The sequence below is a fragment of the Pantherophis guttatus genome, chromosome 1 (assembly GCF_059756535.1).
Source record: "Pantherophis guttatus breed Tessera chromosome 1, ASM5975653v1, whole genome shotgun sequence".
In the NCBI taxonomy this organism is placed as follows: domain Eukaryota; kingdom Metazoa; phylum Chordata; class Lepidosauria; order Squamata; family Colubridae; genus Pantherophis; species Pantherophis guttatus.
In genome coordinates, this window is record NC_142063.1 from 85,696,630 (window position 1) to 85,713,434 (window position 16,805).

Consider the following 16,805-nt stretch of genomic DNA (forward strand, 5'->3'; position numbering starts at 1 on the left):
TTACCATTAAAGCATAGCACTATTAGTTGTAGAGTTGATATTGCATAAGGTTCATGTAGTTGGTTCTAACCTATATGTTTTCAGGACTTTGGTGCTTTGAAAGTGTATCAGTTTGTATATCAATTAATGGAATAAGTTAAAGCACAGTGAAATGTATGCTAACTGGCAGAGAGCTATAATATGCAAAGTTCCCAAATTCATTACAAAATAGTAATAGTAATAATAATAGTAATAATAATAATAATAATAATAATAATAATAATAATAATAATAATAAGTAATAAAATACTACTTAATAATTAACTGAGAATAAGATGATTGTAATTGGAGAAAAAAGGCTTTGATGCTCTTTTATCAGAGAGATTGGTCTTTATTTCTTTGATTCTTTATATTTTCTTCAATTAGCATAGCTACATCCATAGTGTAATTAATAAAGATCATTTAATTAAAATAGTATGCTTTCTTAAGTAAACTATTTTAAATATATGTTTTATATTTTACTATTTTTTTAAAAAAAGATGCTTAAGAAAATAAGTTACCTTTTTCCAACTTAGAATATCTGTCTGTTGTCAATGAATTATCTGCACAGATTGGTCATTTTCTACACTGTGGAAATGCTAGAAATTAGATTAGGTGCAAAGCATATGCTAACTATATGTTATTTCCAATGTACTTCGGTTATGCTGCTTTTAAAACATTATTTTCCCACCCCTTTCCTTTTTATTTCACCTAAAACTGGTTCAAATATCCCACAAGTTTGATGAACAATTTATTCTTGTGTAAATAATAGGAAATATCTATAGCTTTTAGGTAGCAGACAACTCTAGAAGCATTGTGGTGGTTGGATTTATTTTCTATTTGCCCCTAAAACACTTAACCCACTGACTTTCAGATAATTCCTTACTCTGACATTTTATATATTAGAAATATTTAATTTTTGCTATCCTGAAAATTAATCCATATTTGAGAGACATTCGTTGACCTGGAAAACAAAGTCTGTGCTGAATACTTTTAAACATCACAAATAACTTTGTAGATATTAATGAAAGGACTTCAGGTAATTCTGTGTGAAACAATATGTGCTGACATTTTATCAGCCATGTTGCTAATTTTTAGAGTTGATATCGGTATCTGCCTCCAGTTGTCGTGTGGCATCCCAATGCTGGAATCCGCAAACTTAAGAATTCATAGCCTGATTATATGGAAGCCTCTTATCCATTAAGTCTTTGCATTCTCACTGACTATTAGGCACCCTTTGGTAATTACAATTTTATTCATGAATCCTTTAAACATTTGCAGAAAGGTAATTAGAAATTGATAACCAGAGGATTACAGTTCATTTCTCTTTAAATTCTAAGTATTTTGAGAATGTCTCTTTCAAATTGCATCCCCCCCCCAAAACATCCCATCTATGCTGTTTAACTTCTGAAATTAGATATTTATTTTAGAAATAGTCAATTACTTTTTAATGCCTTTTAAATACAGTTCATCCAGTACTACTGGTAGGAGTGCCTAATGCTCAATGTTAGTGCATTTATTAGAAGACTGTTCTCTTCAGATTTTGATTTATTTTCATTCCCTTTCTATTTCCAAGCTTCAGTACGGAAGAAGAAGGGTAAGGGGAAGCATTTTTGTCTCTTTATTTTTTTACTTTTTTTTCCTGCACCATCTTATACTAAAGTGGAATACACAATTGTATGTAGTGGTTCAAATTATCAATCACAAAATAATAAATCAATATGGTTTTAGTTGTTTAGAGAATGGATTGCAAAGGTATAAAATAATTATATCCCTTGAGAAATCTTGTTTGACATAAATGATCCCATTTTTTTTTCTTCTTTTGCCTTGCCTCCTTCATCCCAACTCTCTCTCCCTTTATATGTTTGAGACCGTTTCTGGTTGTCCCCCAGTCATTACCACAAGGTTACTGTGCTATCTGGCAACTAATTAGGACTGTTTCATACATAATATTCTTCTTACAAACGGGAGCCTCCTTGCGTAGAAAAATATGCACACACATGTTGTGTTGTTTGTCTCTTCTGCCATGTATTTGGAACCTGCTGCACTTCAGAATGCATGTAACAGAGTCAAAATGGACACTGGCAAAATTATCACCTCCCATCGTTTTTTTCCCCTACACTATGGTTCCCTTCGTGTTGGCATGTCATGTGTGAAGCAGCCCTATGAGAAACAGTGGCAAGTAACAGGAGTTTGGTGTAGTCCTGCATCACTTAATTAACTTGCCTGCTTAATGGCCAGTTATTAACCACAGAACCACACTGCCTCTGTCTCAAAAAAATAGGCACCTCACACACACCCTTTGAGTCTTTACCTGGAGTACTGCTGCTCTGCATAATTTCAGGTTTAATGTAGCATATTCCACACTGTCCCGTGTGCATGGAATGCTGTCCCTTTAACTAATCCATAAGGTCACAACTCTCCTCTCCTTTATCTCCTTGAGATCCACCTCTGCTGCAAAGCATACAAGTTTATTGTGCAACTTGCAATAACTGATTACTAAATGAAAGGACTAACGGGGATTAATGGACATTTTGTAGTAAGATTAAATGTATGCACATAAAGTTTGCATATGTTTGGTTGCATCCTGTTTCTTCCCAAGCTTTTTTATGTCACCTGTTTTCTTCAAGGCAGGGTACTTGATTTTGGTATATGTGATCACACAGCACATTGCTAATCCTTTATGTATCATAAAGACGAAATACATTACAGACCAGTGGCATATAAATTACAAACTAGTTTATAATACTAACGTCTTAAAACGGTATTTGAAATGACTGAAATAAGATTTGCTTAATTTTGCTTTCATTATTTATTTTAATATTTTACTAGAACATTCACTTTTTGTATTGATCCTCAGCCAAGAGTCCCAAATTCAGTATTGACTTAGTATAGTGGCGTTCCAACTTGTCTACCAAAAATATCTGTGTAGCTATAAAAGCCCTTGACATGTTGAGAGGCCTTATGAAGTTATGACTCTGTACTGGAATTTAATTATACCATATGTATAATGTGTGCCTGCTTATTCTTCTTTTTCTGAATAAAACATAGTTCCTATTGATATTCAAGGTTAATGTTTGACCATTCAGACTCACATGCTGTAGCATTCACTACGTATATGAAGGTTAACCTTAGAATGTCTGCTTTGAAAGATCAGTTGCTCAAACTAAGAATTAATAAATTCACTGTTCTTTGTGCAACCCTATTTTAAAAAACAGGTGTGTCCTGTGATATATCAAAGAAGCTTTTCATGTACTTTATGTAGAGACTGTTCCATTCAGTTCAATAGCCAGCAAAGCTTTATTGGCATCTATTCTCCACACTGAGATTTCCATTATACCGAGAGGATTAATTCATTCAATGAACTTTCATTGGACTCATTGGACTATGACTAGGTCAATAATATTTTTATTGGGAAATTAAAGCCATAAAATATTAATATATAGCATAGTTTCCATTGCTTTTAACTTTTTTTTTGCATTTTACACAACTTCTGTAATAACTTCTCAAACTGCAAGCCCATATTTTCTTTTTAATATCCTTGATGAACTCAGAAATATACTATTAGTGTTGTAAGTAACTACTTGCTATCTAAAAATAGTTTTCTTATGAATAATAATAATATTTAAAAAATAATTATTATAACTATAACAATATTTAGAAAAAACAATTTAGGATTCACACATCATGGTAGCCTGACTCTATAAATACTTCTGTACTGCAGTGACCTTTTTATATCAGCCACAACTAAGTGAAACGAGTAAGCCAGATTCTCCAGGGTCATGCTAAAATGCTGGAAAAGGAGCAATGTAACATAAATATAAAGGCAAACATTTTGATATAATTGATATAAAACATTTGTGTATGGTGTGTATCTCCAGTAATTCAAGAAGAATAAATTACATATCATGGTTTCCTGTATATAATGTGTGAACAACTGGGCCCTGCTTCAAAAATGATTAATGCCATTGCATGTTTTGTATACATGTATGTAGTGTGCTAACTGTTAAAACTAGTGCATAGACCCAACTGATATGCATAAAAGTGTGTGTGGATAAAGTAACTATTTTGAAATGAATGGGGAAATTCTGTGATCATATCTGAGTGAATACTCTTACAAGGGTAGCAGTGAGTGTACTATATATTTGTGAAACTACAAACAAATTTCAAACAAATTAAGTAATTTAATTATTTATTGACAGTAACATTAATGTAAGTCGATTGTTTAAAAATATTAATAATTAATTAATATTATTTTTAAAACACAAAACAGTAAAATAAAATAGCCCACCTGACTGATTTAAAAATATTAATTCATAAAATAAATCAGAGCACACATTATTTCAATAGATCCCTGATTTTAGCCAAAGATCTGTTAGTTTTCTGCATAGTTAAATAGTTTAATTATTTATATTTTGTTTTCTGAAGTCACTCCATCAGCACCAGACTTTATTCTTACAGGTAATTTATTGTATTTGATAATACTTCAAGACTTCAGTTAAATATTTAAAATAGAAAAACTTAACTGTGTCATTTCTATACTGAATAGAGCTTGTAAATCATTTATAAGTCCTTTCAAAATGATAACATGTGACACAAGTGCATGTCATTAATTTATTGGATTTTATGAAGTTCTAAATTGATATATACAAATTTGTAGACTTGAAGCAGGATTTATTAGCCTATTTCACATTAAAAGTGTTTCTATTTTTGTTGATCTTGCCCTTGAAATTACAAATATTAATTCAACCAAAGATGCAGCAATCAAGAATGTGGGTTTTTGTTTTTTTAATTGCTGTGTGTCATCCAAAAGAGACAATGTTTATCGCCTGTTCTATTTTCAATGTCAATTTCTTTTTCTATAAGAAAAAGTTTGATTTTTAAAAAAAAAAATTGTCAAAACAATGCTATATTTGCTATACTTTTTAATAAAACTGAGCCTCAAACCTGGCCCTGTAGAGGCCCTGTAGAGGCCCTGAACTGACTGTGTAATATAGCCCTTGTTATTTCATCATTATGGAACTAACTACAGAGCTGTTAACAGCACAACTATAATACAAACAGATAAACCAGACATCTTCAAATATATGGATAATTTTGGAAGATATTTTGGACAAAAGTCTTCAAGCCGTCATAATATTGTCTAATGGAAGATATCAATAAATATTTCTGAAGCTAAAAAGTCTAATATGGAATTTCTGAAAAATATTTGTGTAAGTGTTCATTGGTTGAAACAAAATGAAATCAACCTTTAATTAAAATTGTATTATTTATTTATTATTTATCAAAGCAAGTTATTTATTTATTTAATGTTCTTATAGATATGCAGTGAGGCTACTCTCTTCTGACCTTATTTTTATTTATTTATTATTTATTTATTTGTTTATAAGGTGAATTGTGAATTTATTAGTTATATAGTGAATTTATTTTACTCTTTTTTAACATATAAAAAAATAATGTAACAAAATAAAATGTTATATCACCAGGGCTTCCTAGAGCAGCATGTGACATTTCCAGCTTTTGCTGCTCTTGACCATAATAAAGAAAGGTCAAACCATGAAAAACTACCATGAATTAAATAATTGTCTAAAGCTCTCTCTTAAACCAAATGCCCATTCAGGCTCTCTTTCTGATTTGCCTGGGTAGTAAGATTTTCAAATCTATTCAGATACTTTTTGGGAGAACTCCTTGCTCTGTCTCAAAAAAATAATCGTCATGTGCTATGTATCATTAAAACAGCAACCTCAATGCTCTTTTCAGAAATAGTTCTCCATTTCCTACCAGTTGTACATGCACACTATGTGTGAATAAAATGTTCATATGGTTATAACATATCATTGACCCCAATACGTAAAGTACTTAGTTGTCTTTCTTCACTACAGAAAAATAATTGAGGGTGATTTTCCAGTCCTGGTGAAAAAAAAGCATTGCAGGAAATGAACAATGGAATCATAGGCACTCAAGAGGATCACAGTTCTATGGCTACTGTACGTAGCGGTACTTTGCTGAGCAAAAACTCTTGAACTGCTTGACAAAAAAGGAGTAAGTCAATTGATGCAATGGATTTATTAAGATTTTCCAAGTGTAAAGGTTTCTATGGAATGTCTTTTCAAAGCTTTTAATCTCTTTGTGTCTTTCAGATTCCATGGTACATTGTGGTCTAACTGCTGCTGTGCTGTAAAATTCACTAGGAATCATTTTTCACTATAATTCATTTTTCTTCAGTTGTTAACCATTCCGTGGTCTTCTGATGGAAGTTATAAAATAAATGCTTTTAGGAAACTTGTGGCTTGTTTTTATTTCCCATGGGATTCTGCCAAAAGTACTATGCTTTTTGGAAAAGTGATCTCTATTTTTAAATTTCATCTCTTTCAACCCCCAACTAAAATTCAGCAAATCTTAATTTCAGAATGGAAAAGCTTTACTTTCTTTTGAGCCTAAAAGGTTATGGTTGAATTTAGAAAGTAATTCAAGTAATATTTCTTGTATTTCAGGAATAATGCTGTTAAAAATATTTCTAGTTCCCTTAATGATCATTTAAGAAGGGTTTGAGAGGATTGTATGTAAATAATCTTTTTTTTCATCAGAATAGAAGCAACAGGCAATATTAGTAGTTATTTCCCAAAAGTGGATGAGTTTATATTTATCCATAAAAAACAGCTAAAAAGAGGGGGAAATTACTGCTTTGAGTTTCATTATTACTGTTAAATCTTACGTAGAACTAGTTTATTAAAATGATTCTTATACACAGCCTCTCCTAATCCATTATCAATTTTTATTTTTTAATGATAAGATTTTTAACTAATATGTGATATTTGTACATTGGCATAACATTAAATTTTAAAAAAAAATACCCTGATAACTGTTAGTATGCAGATCTTTAAAACAATTCATGTGATATTCTAGAAAGTCTAATGGAAGCCTACAGGATTAAAACATCTTTTGTTTTAGTATTAGCATTTAGCTTCCATATATATATATTTCTATACTATGCTCTGATATAAAATTCATATATAGTTTCTTAAGTTCTTTTAAAGTCAAGGTACAATTTGGGTGTGATGGCATCTTCTCAGCAACCTGGGTTGTACAAGGTGAAAGACATCGATATTTCCTTGACTTGAGGACTGTTCCACAGTTTGCTTAGCTGCACACGAAAACTGAGGAGAGCTTTGTGAAATTGTGCCTTGAACATCTGGCATCCATTTACATGATGGATGCCATGAACCCTCTTTAAACCTTAAAAAGTACAAAAAAAGAGTCAATATTTTGACCTCACCCATTTTAAGGGGACAGTGGGAAAGCACCAGGTATGTTAGCGTGTGTGGCCCTTGGGACTCACTTTTTGATGGTTGTTCTAGGTGATCACATAATTTATAAGATATTGCTAACAGTGTTCTAATACATCTTCATTCATCATACTAAATGTATTTTTATCAAGTATAGTTTAGAACATAAAGCATGGTTTTATATATACATACATACATACATACATACATACATACATACATACATATATATATGCATAAAATTGATACAATGTAGCTGGTTTGTCAACTTACACATCATGTTTAATCAAAATAACCCAAGCCATAATCTGCAAAACATATTTAGACATTACACCAAATCATTTATTAACTTCCTTAGTCTTGATTTTGTAAAAGGAATGTTGAGCCATCATTACTTGAAGTAGAAGTTAGAAGATTAGTATTTTTTGGCTTGGGTAGGCAGAGCAAACTTCTAACTATGATTTATCTAATTTACACAGCATGCTAAATTTTAATACCATAAACTATTGTAGTCCAAGCTCCGACCATACTTTCTATTATAATAGTTTATATTATATTATTATTAATATTTTTCCAAGCCATATATTGAGTGGACTTTAATTTTGCATGATGTTTTGACTCTACAAAATTATTTACTTATTCATATTTTTTTTTAATTTATTGACTATATTTTTCAAAGAAAGGACTCATTTATTCATGACATGGGAATTTCTCTTACTATCTTTCAAATTTCATGGGCCTCTGTGGATGCAGAAGTGCACCCAGACACATGTATGGCTTTGTGTATGCCTTAAAATAGGGCATACATCCAACCCCCAGGCCATGGACCAGCACCGGGCTGTGGCGTGCCAGGAACTGGGCAGTGCAAACAAGCAAAGCCACATCCGTGAGATGCAGGCAACATGCAAAACAACGCCCCCTCCGGTCCGCGGAAAAAACTCTCCACAGAAGTGGTCCCTGGTGCCGGTCCCTGGTTGGGGGCTGTTCCCTTAAAATGTGTCCCAGAGACGCCCTCAATATACTGAATCAACAGTTGGAGAAAATATGGGGGTGGGAGAGAAAACAACTTCTCTTTGGTGTTCATTTCCTTCTTCAAATATAATTAGATGCACTTAGAATCATAACACCCTAGTAAATAAATATGGGAAGAATGTTTTTGCCTTTAAATTAAAATATTTAATTAAAAATAAATATTGTCTCCATTTTATTATCTTATATTCAGATTATAGGGGCACAGTTACAGCACCTATCTGCAACTTTTTAAAGTAGCCATATCTTTTCCTAAGAGAGCAGGCATGTGTTCACCAGGAAAAAAAGCAGCTGTTCTAAGGAGTGGCTGTATTGAAATACCACAAAGTAGCTTCATAATTAAATCCAAAACTCTAGCACATGTGCATATGGACACACACTGCATTTAAATCAAATAATTATTGATTAAACATAACTGAATATATTTAATTAATAAATAAACCCATAACATGTTCTAAAATGCAACATGTGATTTAAAAGGGTTTTTAAAAGCCTTTTATCCGGTGGATTGTATTGGTTACAATTCAAACTTTATTGTAGATTAGATTGGATAATAACTGGTGTTATTTTTTCCGGCTAAAACTTGTATCCAGTCTTCTACTTACTTATGTTAAGTGTAGTACTAATGTCTTATTCTTCTCTTTTGAACTGGTTTGTTCATATGATTTGATCTTAAAATTAAATGTGTGTATCTATGTGCATGCGCACACACACATATTTGCATTCAAACAATTTATTTTAAAGTATTTTATTTTCATCCATAATTGATGAAAAAAATCTACTTCAGATAGTACTTTCTACATCAGGGGTGTAAAACTCAAGGCCCACGGGTCGGATCTGGCTCACAGGGGGCTTAGATCTGGCCCATGGGGCCGCCCTGGAAACAGCAAAACAGAGACGGTGCCTCTGCCAGTAAAGATGGGTCTCTGAGCTCCATTTTCACTGGCAGAGCGCTCAGGCTGCCACAGGTGCCCTGACACGAGTGACATCGAGCTCGCCACGCCCAACCTGGCCACATCCACATGGGCCCCCGAGGTCAAACATAAACCTGATGCGGCCCTCAATGAAATAGAGTTTGACACCCCTGTTCTGCATTCTATCCTTAGGTACATTAATTTGTATTTGAAGCCATCCTTGTAATAACTAACTTTTAGTTGCATTGTGCAGTAGTAAATTACTTTCCCATATTTACTTATATAATTTATTTTTCCTGTAACTATAATGTCACCACCTATTTCCCTTAAATTAAAATATTTGGCCTGGCACTCAAAGGACTGCTTTTTTTTTTTTCCATGATCCATTAAGAGATTTCAATTTCCACCCACAACATTGTGAAACTCTTCCAAGTTGTATCCAACAGCAATTGCACTGGAAGCTCAATGTGCATGGAAAACAGCTCTTCGAATACCAGCTTTAATTGTCCAAACTTGCTGCTGCTTTGTTTTATCTGATCTCCAATGCTTCTCTTTTTTTGCTGATAATGGGAAATAATTAATATCAAATTAATATAATAAATATTTAAAACATAAGTAATATCATACCAATGAGATAATGTAGTACATAATAATTTTTGAAAACTTTTAAATTTGGTGAAACTTATATCAAAAAACTTATATCGAGTGATCATGGGCTACATGCTATTACTGAAATAAGTAGGGGTTAAGTTTTTCAGATTTAACTGGGGCAGGTAAATATACTATATTCTTCCTCTTCCATTCTTTGTTCCCCTTTTTCATACTGAACCTCTTGAAGTATGTAACTATCCCTACATATTGTTTTGCAAGTCTAAGGACAATTATGTCAATGTTTTCAGAATCAGATATACAAAAATTTTAAAATGAGTTTTCCTTTAAATGTAATTAATTACATTATTAAGAGCATGCGAGTTTTGAGTTACATGCTGTCTTTAAATTTAGATTATCACAAGTGCATATTAAACAATATATATATGTTTATTTCGCACTAATGAATTAGGAAACACTAATGAAACAACTGCTGGGAATTTTATGGCATGAGACTTCGTGTCTAGAAATTAACTATATAATTTCTCACCACAGGTACATTTTACACTACTGATGGTGGTTTTGTAATGTGTGTATATGTACAAACATAAATCCTAACACGTACAGACTCATAGGCCAGCATGTGAAATCACATCCCCTCACAAGTTTTATGTTTACATGGTTCTTATCATACAACATTTGAAAACAACCGCGTGCAGAAGGAATATTTGCATAACTACCCCCAATTGTGTATTGTACCTACCAGAAGTCATTATGTAAAGGTGCAATGGAAATTGCACCCAGTTTTGTATTAATTATTTTGTTGGTAGTTTTTATCTGTATCTATCTTAGGTTTTCAAAAACTTCTGCCATATCTGAAGCATCTTGAATAGTGTAAGAAGAAGGGGCATGATCCAAACATGAGCTCAAATGCAGAGCAACAAACTGGGTCTTCAAGACAACCCTCAAGTATATTACTACGGCTGTTGCATTGCTAGCTGTATTTATTGTACCCAAAGAACTTTCCGTGTATCTCGCAGCAAGAAGATCAAACCTACTTCTACAGTCCTGATGTTCATATGGGGGGAAAGGGAAGAATATATAAGGAAAAGAAAGCGATCAATAGCGATGAAAAATCTGGTGGGGTCTCAAAAGGAGGGCCTCTGAGAGAAGCACATCACAGGGGAGGGATCAGCTGCCAATACAAGTGGCAGGTAAGACTCAAGATGGGCATAAGAGTCTACTATTCTCAGTGAAACCAATTAGGTTTTCTTTTAAACTAATGCCTCTATTGTAAAAAATGTTCTTTAGAGTCTACTGTTTCCATAGACTTTCTACAGCTAGGTTGTCCTTGCTATTTTTTTGTGGATTTTAAATCATAAATAAATTATAATATGTGTCCTGCATTTACTGAGAAAGTAAGAAAATGACTATTCTGATAATGACTTCTGTGATGCAAGGAGCCAGCAGTACTCCAACACCATGATTCTACCCAAGCATCTATGGAGGTGGTGTAGTCCTGACTTCTGGCAGCATTTGACAGACATTCTATCCAGAACGGAGTCCTTTCATAGGGAAGGACATGGGCAAAATATGAATCATCAACACATGCACATAAGATATGTTATCAGAAGTTTATAATTCTTGAAGCAGAGAATCTTGAGATGCAATCTTTCTGAACAATATTCCCAAGTATAAATCCAATTGTTTACGCCATCATAGAAAAGAAGAAGGCATCTAATCAGTCAGAAGAGGGAACAATCTTAACATGCCCTTATTATAGAGTGATTTATTATTAAACAATCTGAACACTCTGGATATTGTTTTGTTTTGTTTTTAAGTTAAACACAACATCAGATAAAAAATAGTGAATAAGAAGTCCAAATTATCAGATCTTTGGCCCATCCTTCCCCCCCCCCTTTTCCCATTCCCAATCTACTTCATATACATCTGTATAGTTAAGCATTCTGAAATGTGCGTTGAGATAAATTGAAACTAAGGAATATTTATGAGTTCAGATCTTTAGGAATCAGGAACCCAGATGCTGATTCATTATTATATGTCTAAAACAGGCTATGGAGATAGAAGCTCTTTGAGAATATATTGAGCTGGGTGCAGATATATTCAACTGCTGGTTTTTTAACTATAGTTAAAAGGAATTGATCATGGACTCATAAACTCTATCCTCTCTTTCCTTTTGTCTCAGGCATGGTAATTTTCTTTTACCCCTTTTGTCAGCTTGAAGCATGTTTTATCATTTTGCTTGGTTTTGTTTGCTTCTTTCTAATGTTTATGATTTAATTCATTTTAAAGCTCTATATTTTGTTGGCAGTTGGTATCTATGTATCTTTTTATATAGAAAGTAAATTGTTCCAAACTCTGTTCCCTTTGGAATGTAAATTTCAAAAAAAAAACACTATTATCTGCAGTGCGATTAACCATGGCTGTAAAATAAGTTACTAAAATCAGTTTTTTTAAAATCAGGTTTGACAATTAAATTCTTTAGCATTAGCCATGTGATCTCTTTGCAGATATATCAATAAACCATGCATAAACTGGCAAAGTAAGAGAGGAGGTTGAAGGGGCTCATATGCTATAAGTTACTCCTTATTTCTTAACTATAATTAAGAGATCAGTAGTGTTGAATCTGCACTAAACATGAATGATAACTTCAGCATAGTCTCTACATGCCAAGTAACGTGTTGACATGTTACTGTTTATTCATTCCCTGTAGTTAACAATTTTCAGACACATAAAATTAAATGCAGCACTTAAAAGTTTGAGTCTTGATTCTGGTCAAGAACCAGTCAAGGATCTGAAACTGAAGCATATCAATTAGGCAAATACATAAATATTGGAAGTGTGTTTCCTAATCATGGGGCCCAGAGGAGCAAGCCATCTGATCATCCATTTCTGCCATTGGGCAGCAAAATTATTAGGCACACAAAATTTCCATTGCTTCCATTCTGTTAAATATCCTTTTTCCACACCACCAACACAGCAGCTAGTGTCATCATCTTAACAGGTTGAAATCCTGATTTTATCATATCAATCTGTGAATGGCAGGGATAACATCTATTAAACAGAGCTTGATGAATTTTGTTCAGTTTTGCTCAGTTTTCTTAAATTGCCATGTCACTGAATGAAAAGCAGGCTAAAGTCATTCTTGCAATACTATTTTTGTTTTTTGTATCAATATTAATAGTAAATACTGCAATCCTGTTAATTGGAGTTGCTTTTACTATTTATTGTTAGTGTTATCTCTTGATTAAGCCTTTTCCTTGTTAATAGGCAGTTTTACAAATCATCTTCAATGTATTCATGGATCTTAAATATTCAAGAGTGATATTAGAACTTAAATCCACATAGAATTTGTAGTTTCTGTTCCCCCTGGTGGTTATTTATGTGAGTGGTCACACATGCCATGTAGCAGTGTGTCTTCTCTTTCTGATTAGGAGACAAGATATTTTACAGATATTGCAACAAATATCTATATTTGTAGTTAACAGTTGTTTCAATTTTATGAAATTGATTCCTAGTAGATGAACCAGGGATAACATGCTTCCCCCAGTAATTACGTGATCAGAATATTTTAATCACAGTTCAGGCTTTTAGATTATTATGTAAGTTCTACCACTTTCCATTTTGGGTAGGTTTACTCTAAACAACAAAACCAAAAATATAAAGAATGCCTGACAATATATGAACAAAAAAACATTAATAATGAAATGCTTTCTTTGGAACAACGATTGCCAATTTCCGCACTGTAAGGCACAATTTTCCCTCCAACTATTCCAGATATCCAGAGAATATTTTGATGTCTCATTTGACGAGTCTTATCATTAGTAGAATGTTATGTTCAACATGACGCAGTAGTACTTTATACGTACAGTATGCATATGGTAGTGTTGAAAGCACAGCATTTAAAAAATAGGAAGTCATCTAATACAACTCTTTTAAAACAGATTTCTTTACATCTCAAACATTATGAATGGTTAAAGTAAGTAGTAGTATAGTAGACCAAGGTAGTCTGAGCAGAGACAATTATTTTTTTTAAAAATGATTTGCTCATTTGATTAAAAGAATCCTAACTTTTTTAATGCATGAACTTGTGGCCCATTTCTCTGAGGGAAATTGGAGTCAGTGGTCACAGCTGATGCTGTACTAGTGAAGCAAAGGTGAGGATAAAAATGAAAAAGCAGCAAATATTACACCAAATTTACCTACAAAGGCCCTTTTAAAAAATTTCCATGCAGTGGAGCCTCCAAGGTTTGCATGCTGCTAGGCACCCCCACCTCTTCCATTTTCATCAGTGTCCTCTCATGCTTCTTATATAAACACAACTTCATCCTTGATTTTCATAAAACATGCAACTGGACAGTCTTCACAAACACAAACCAAATATGAATATTTTAATTTCAAGATGGAGAGATAATTAGTTTTTACAGTAACATTTATTGTTGAGATTAAATCTTCATTTTACTAGTATCATGAAATTTACAGTTTCCTTTAAATATACATGGATATACGATCTTGGGTGGTAAATTACAATAACATTTGGAAATTGCCCATAATCATAACAGGAATCCTTTCCTTATTTGAAATTACAAGGGATTGTTTTAAGGAATAATATAGAAAATCATCCTTTTTAATACGAGACCTACATACACCCATGCCCCTCTAGCGCAAACGCATAACTCCAGATAAAGTTGATAAGAGCAGCATGTGGTGTGTTTCAATGAGCAGGAGTTACACCTAACAAAATTCAAACATTTGAAAAATCATACAAATTGGTGCAAATTACTTAGCACCAACTACGAAGTTCACTAGGAATGATCAGAAGAAGAAGCTAATAAAATTTATGTTCACACACAACTCTTCTTAAAAGCGGGAAGTGTGATAATTTAAAGCAGTGATTATTATGATCATTCCAGTGGACTTCTCAGAAAATTGTAAATGGCTGAATTGTCCCTGAGGCAGAAGGCTTACTTTATTTTTTTCAAAACAAGATATTTTCTCATTCTTTGCTAGTCTCGATATGCTAAAGAATTACTGTGCAGATCATAATAGTCTGTCTATGAATTGCATGCATTTTATAACTATTTGCAAGTGTTCAGGAATACATTTGATTTAGTGCACATGTGATTTGACATCGTTTGTAAGGGTTCCACTTATATGGCCTTGATTTAGTATTTAAACTTTCTTTGTCAAACATGGAAAAAATGTTTAGTATTTTCTTTACAAAATTTCTCAAGTGAGGAATCAGGAGAAGCACAAGTCAAATAATACTTTCAAAGAAAGAAAAACAATCCTGATGAACAATGCCCATAGTGTACAAATAGCAGAAAGGAAGTAAATGTATACAGACAATGAGAGGCTAAGAGACATTGTTCACAGGATAAATTTGATTAATGGTCACACTGATTTTGTGACAATAATTCTGGAAGGGATTTAGGGCTGAGATGAAACGACGGACAAAAGAGAAGATAGCAACCAGTGCTTCAATGACTGCATACAATCCAGTGGTGGAGCTCATCTGACACCACAGGAAGCTCAGGTCGCTTGGACAATTGACCCAAAGTTCATCCCAGAGATTTCTGACTGTGACATCACTACAGTGCATAGGTGAGCTTTTTGATAGGTTCACAGACATTTATGTCACAATCACAAAAAAGTGTATTGAAAGTTGTGCCTTGGGATCCAGCTTAGTGGTATGTGTTATGGGTGCAGGACAGTGTGCATTTTATGATATTTTAATAATTTCAGCACTCCCTGCACTTTTCAGTCTCTACATTTTAGACAGCCCTAACACAAACACTCTGGTTTCCCAACTGGCTTCTTTTTGTGTGTTGTCCAATGTATGTAGATTCCTCCATCTTCCTGGCCTCAGATACAGTGGTTGTTGCTCCTCTATTTGATTGCCAGATGTCACTGGGGAACAAGATGGGGAGGTTCCTGGATCTTCGGGGCAACCCAGGCACCAGAGAGGAAGCTCACCATCTACACCTGCAGAAGAACAAGAGTCCTCAGTGCCTGCTTCAGATGAAGATTCACCAGCCAGAACTACGGAGAGTTGGCCATGGCCACTGTCATCATCTGAAACACCCAGCAATGTTGGGGAAGATTTTGAGGGATTTCCAACACCAGAGCGGACTCCACGGTGTACAATGGACATACGATCTCCTGGCGATCACTCTCTCAGTAGAACTCAATATGAAAGTGACTCTCTTGAGGAGGGGAATATTGAAATGAATGAAGATCGCCATGGTGTTCAGGCTGTCTCTAGGGATCAGGGTTGGAGAGGGCAAACCCAGCTGACAGAGGGGGAAAAGCTATTGATGGAAACCAACAGTAGGATTGTGCAGCTGCTGGAGAACATAAAGAGAGAGCATGCACAGTCCATGGGTCTCATGTCACAGTCCATGGGCCGGATGGAGTTGCAGCTAGGCATTGTGGCAACATCCACAAGAGCCATTCATAACTACCTGTCTGAGATTTTAACTTTCCTCAAACAACCAAGGACACAAGTCCTTGAAACTCGTATCTCCCAAAGAGCCACCCCTCATGTTGAGTTAACCAGTGCCTCAACGTGGACTGGTGAGGATGCAGTGGCAATGTCCACTGTGTACTTACCAAGAGATGAAGGGGTTAATGACTCTCAAGAAACACCGCAAGCCACAGTGCCTCGTCGCAGTGGCCGAATGCAGAGAGCCATAACCGAGAGGGCATCTTTGCCCATGCCCATGCGTCAGGCAAAAGGGGGAGGGAAGAAGAAATAAATTATCACATGAGGGATAGTATTTTTAAGAGGTTTTTTTTAATGTGCCTGTCCTTTTAATTCTTAGCCATACAGCCATGAATGGCAAAACTTGACCATTTCTACATTTGGCTAACGTTATATTCTGGCTGACTAGATTAGTCTAACATTTTGTAGTTTCTATTTGCATTGTTAACAATGTGTGCTGCTGGT

General features: G+C 34.1%; 1 protein-coding gene and 1 long non-coding RNA gene across 5 annotated transcripts in view; both read left to right on the forward strand.

Annotated features, from left to right (window-relative positions):
• SHANK2 (SH3 and multiple ankyrin repeat domains 2) overlaps nucleotides 1-16,805 on the forward strand; it is a 373,648-nt gene that overhangs the window by 312,800 nt on the left and 44,043 nt on the right. For 2 of the 4 annotated variants that reach the window (XM_060687619.2, XM_060687620.2), the window contains one exon: nucleotides 1,595-1,615. The exons of the other annotated variants lie outside the window; for them this stretch is intronic. In XM_060687619.2, the coding sequence (XP_060543602.2) occupies nucleotides 1,595-1,615 (21 nt within the window). The remainder of the gene's footprint in view (nucleotides 1-1,594; nucleotides 1,616-16,805) is intronic. 4 annotated transcript variants of the gene reach the window in all.
• LOC117665443 (uncharacterized) lies at nucleotides 4,311-6,298 on the forward strand. The gene is made up of 3 exons (XR_004591351.3): nucleotides 4,311-5,231; nucleotides 5,901-6,060; nucleotides 6,159-6,298. It is a non-coding gene; the product is annotated as an uncharacterized LOC117665443 (long non-coding RNA).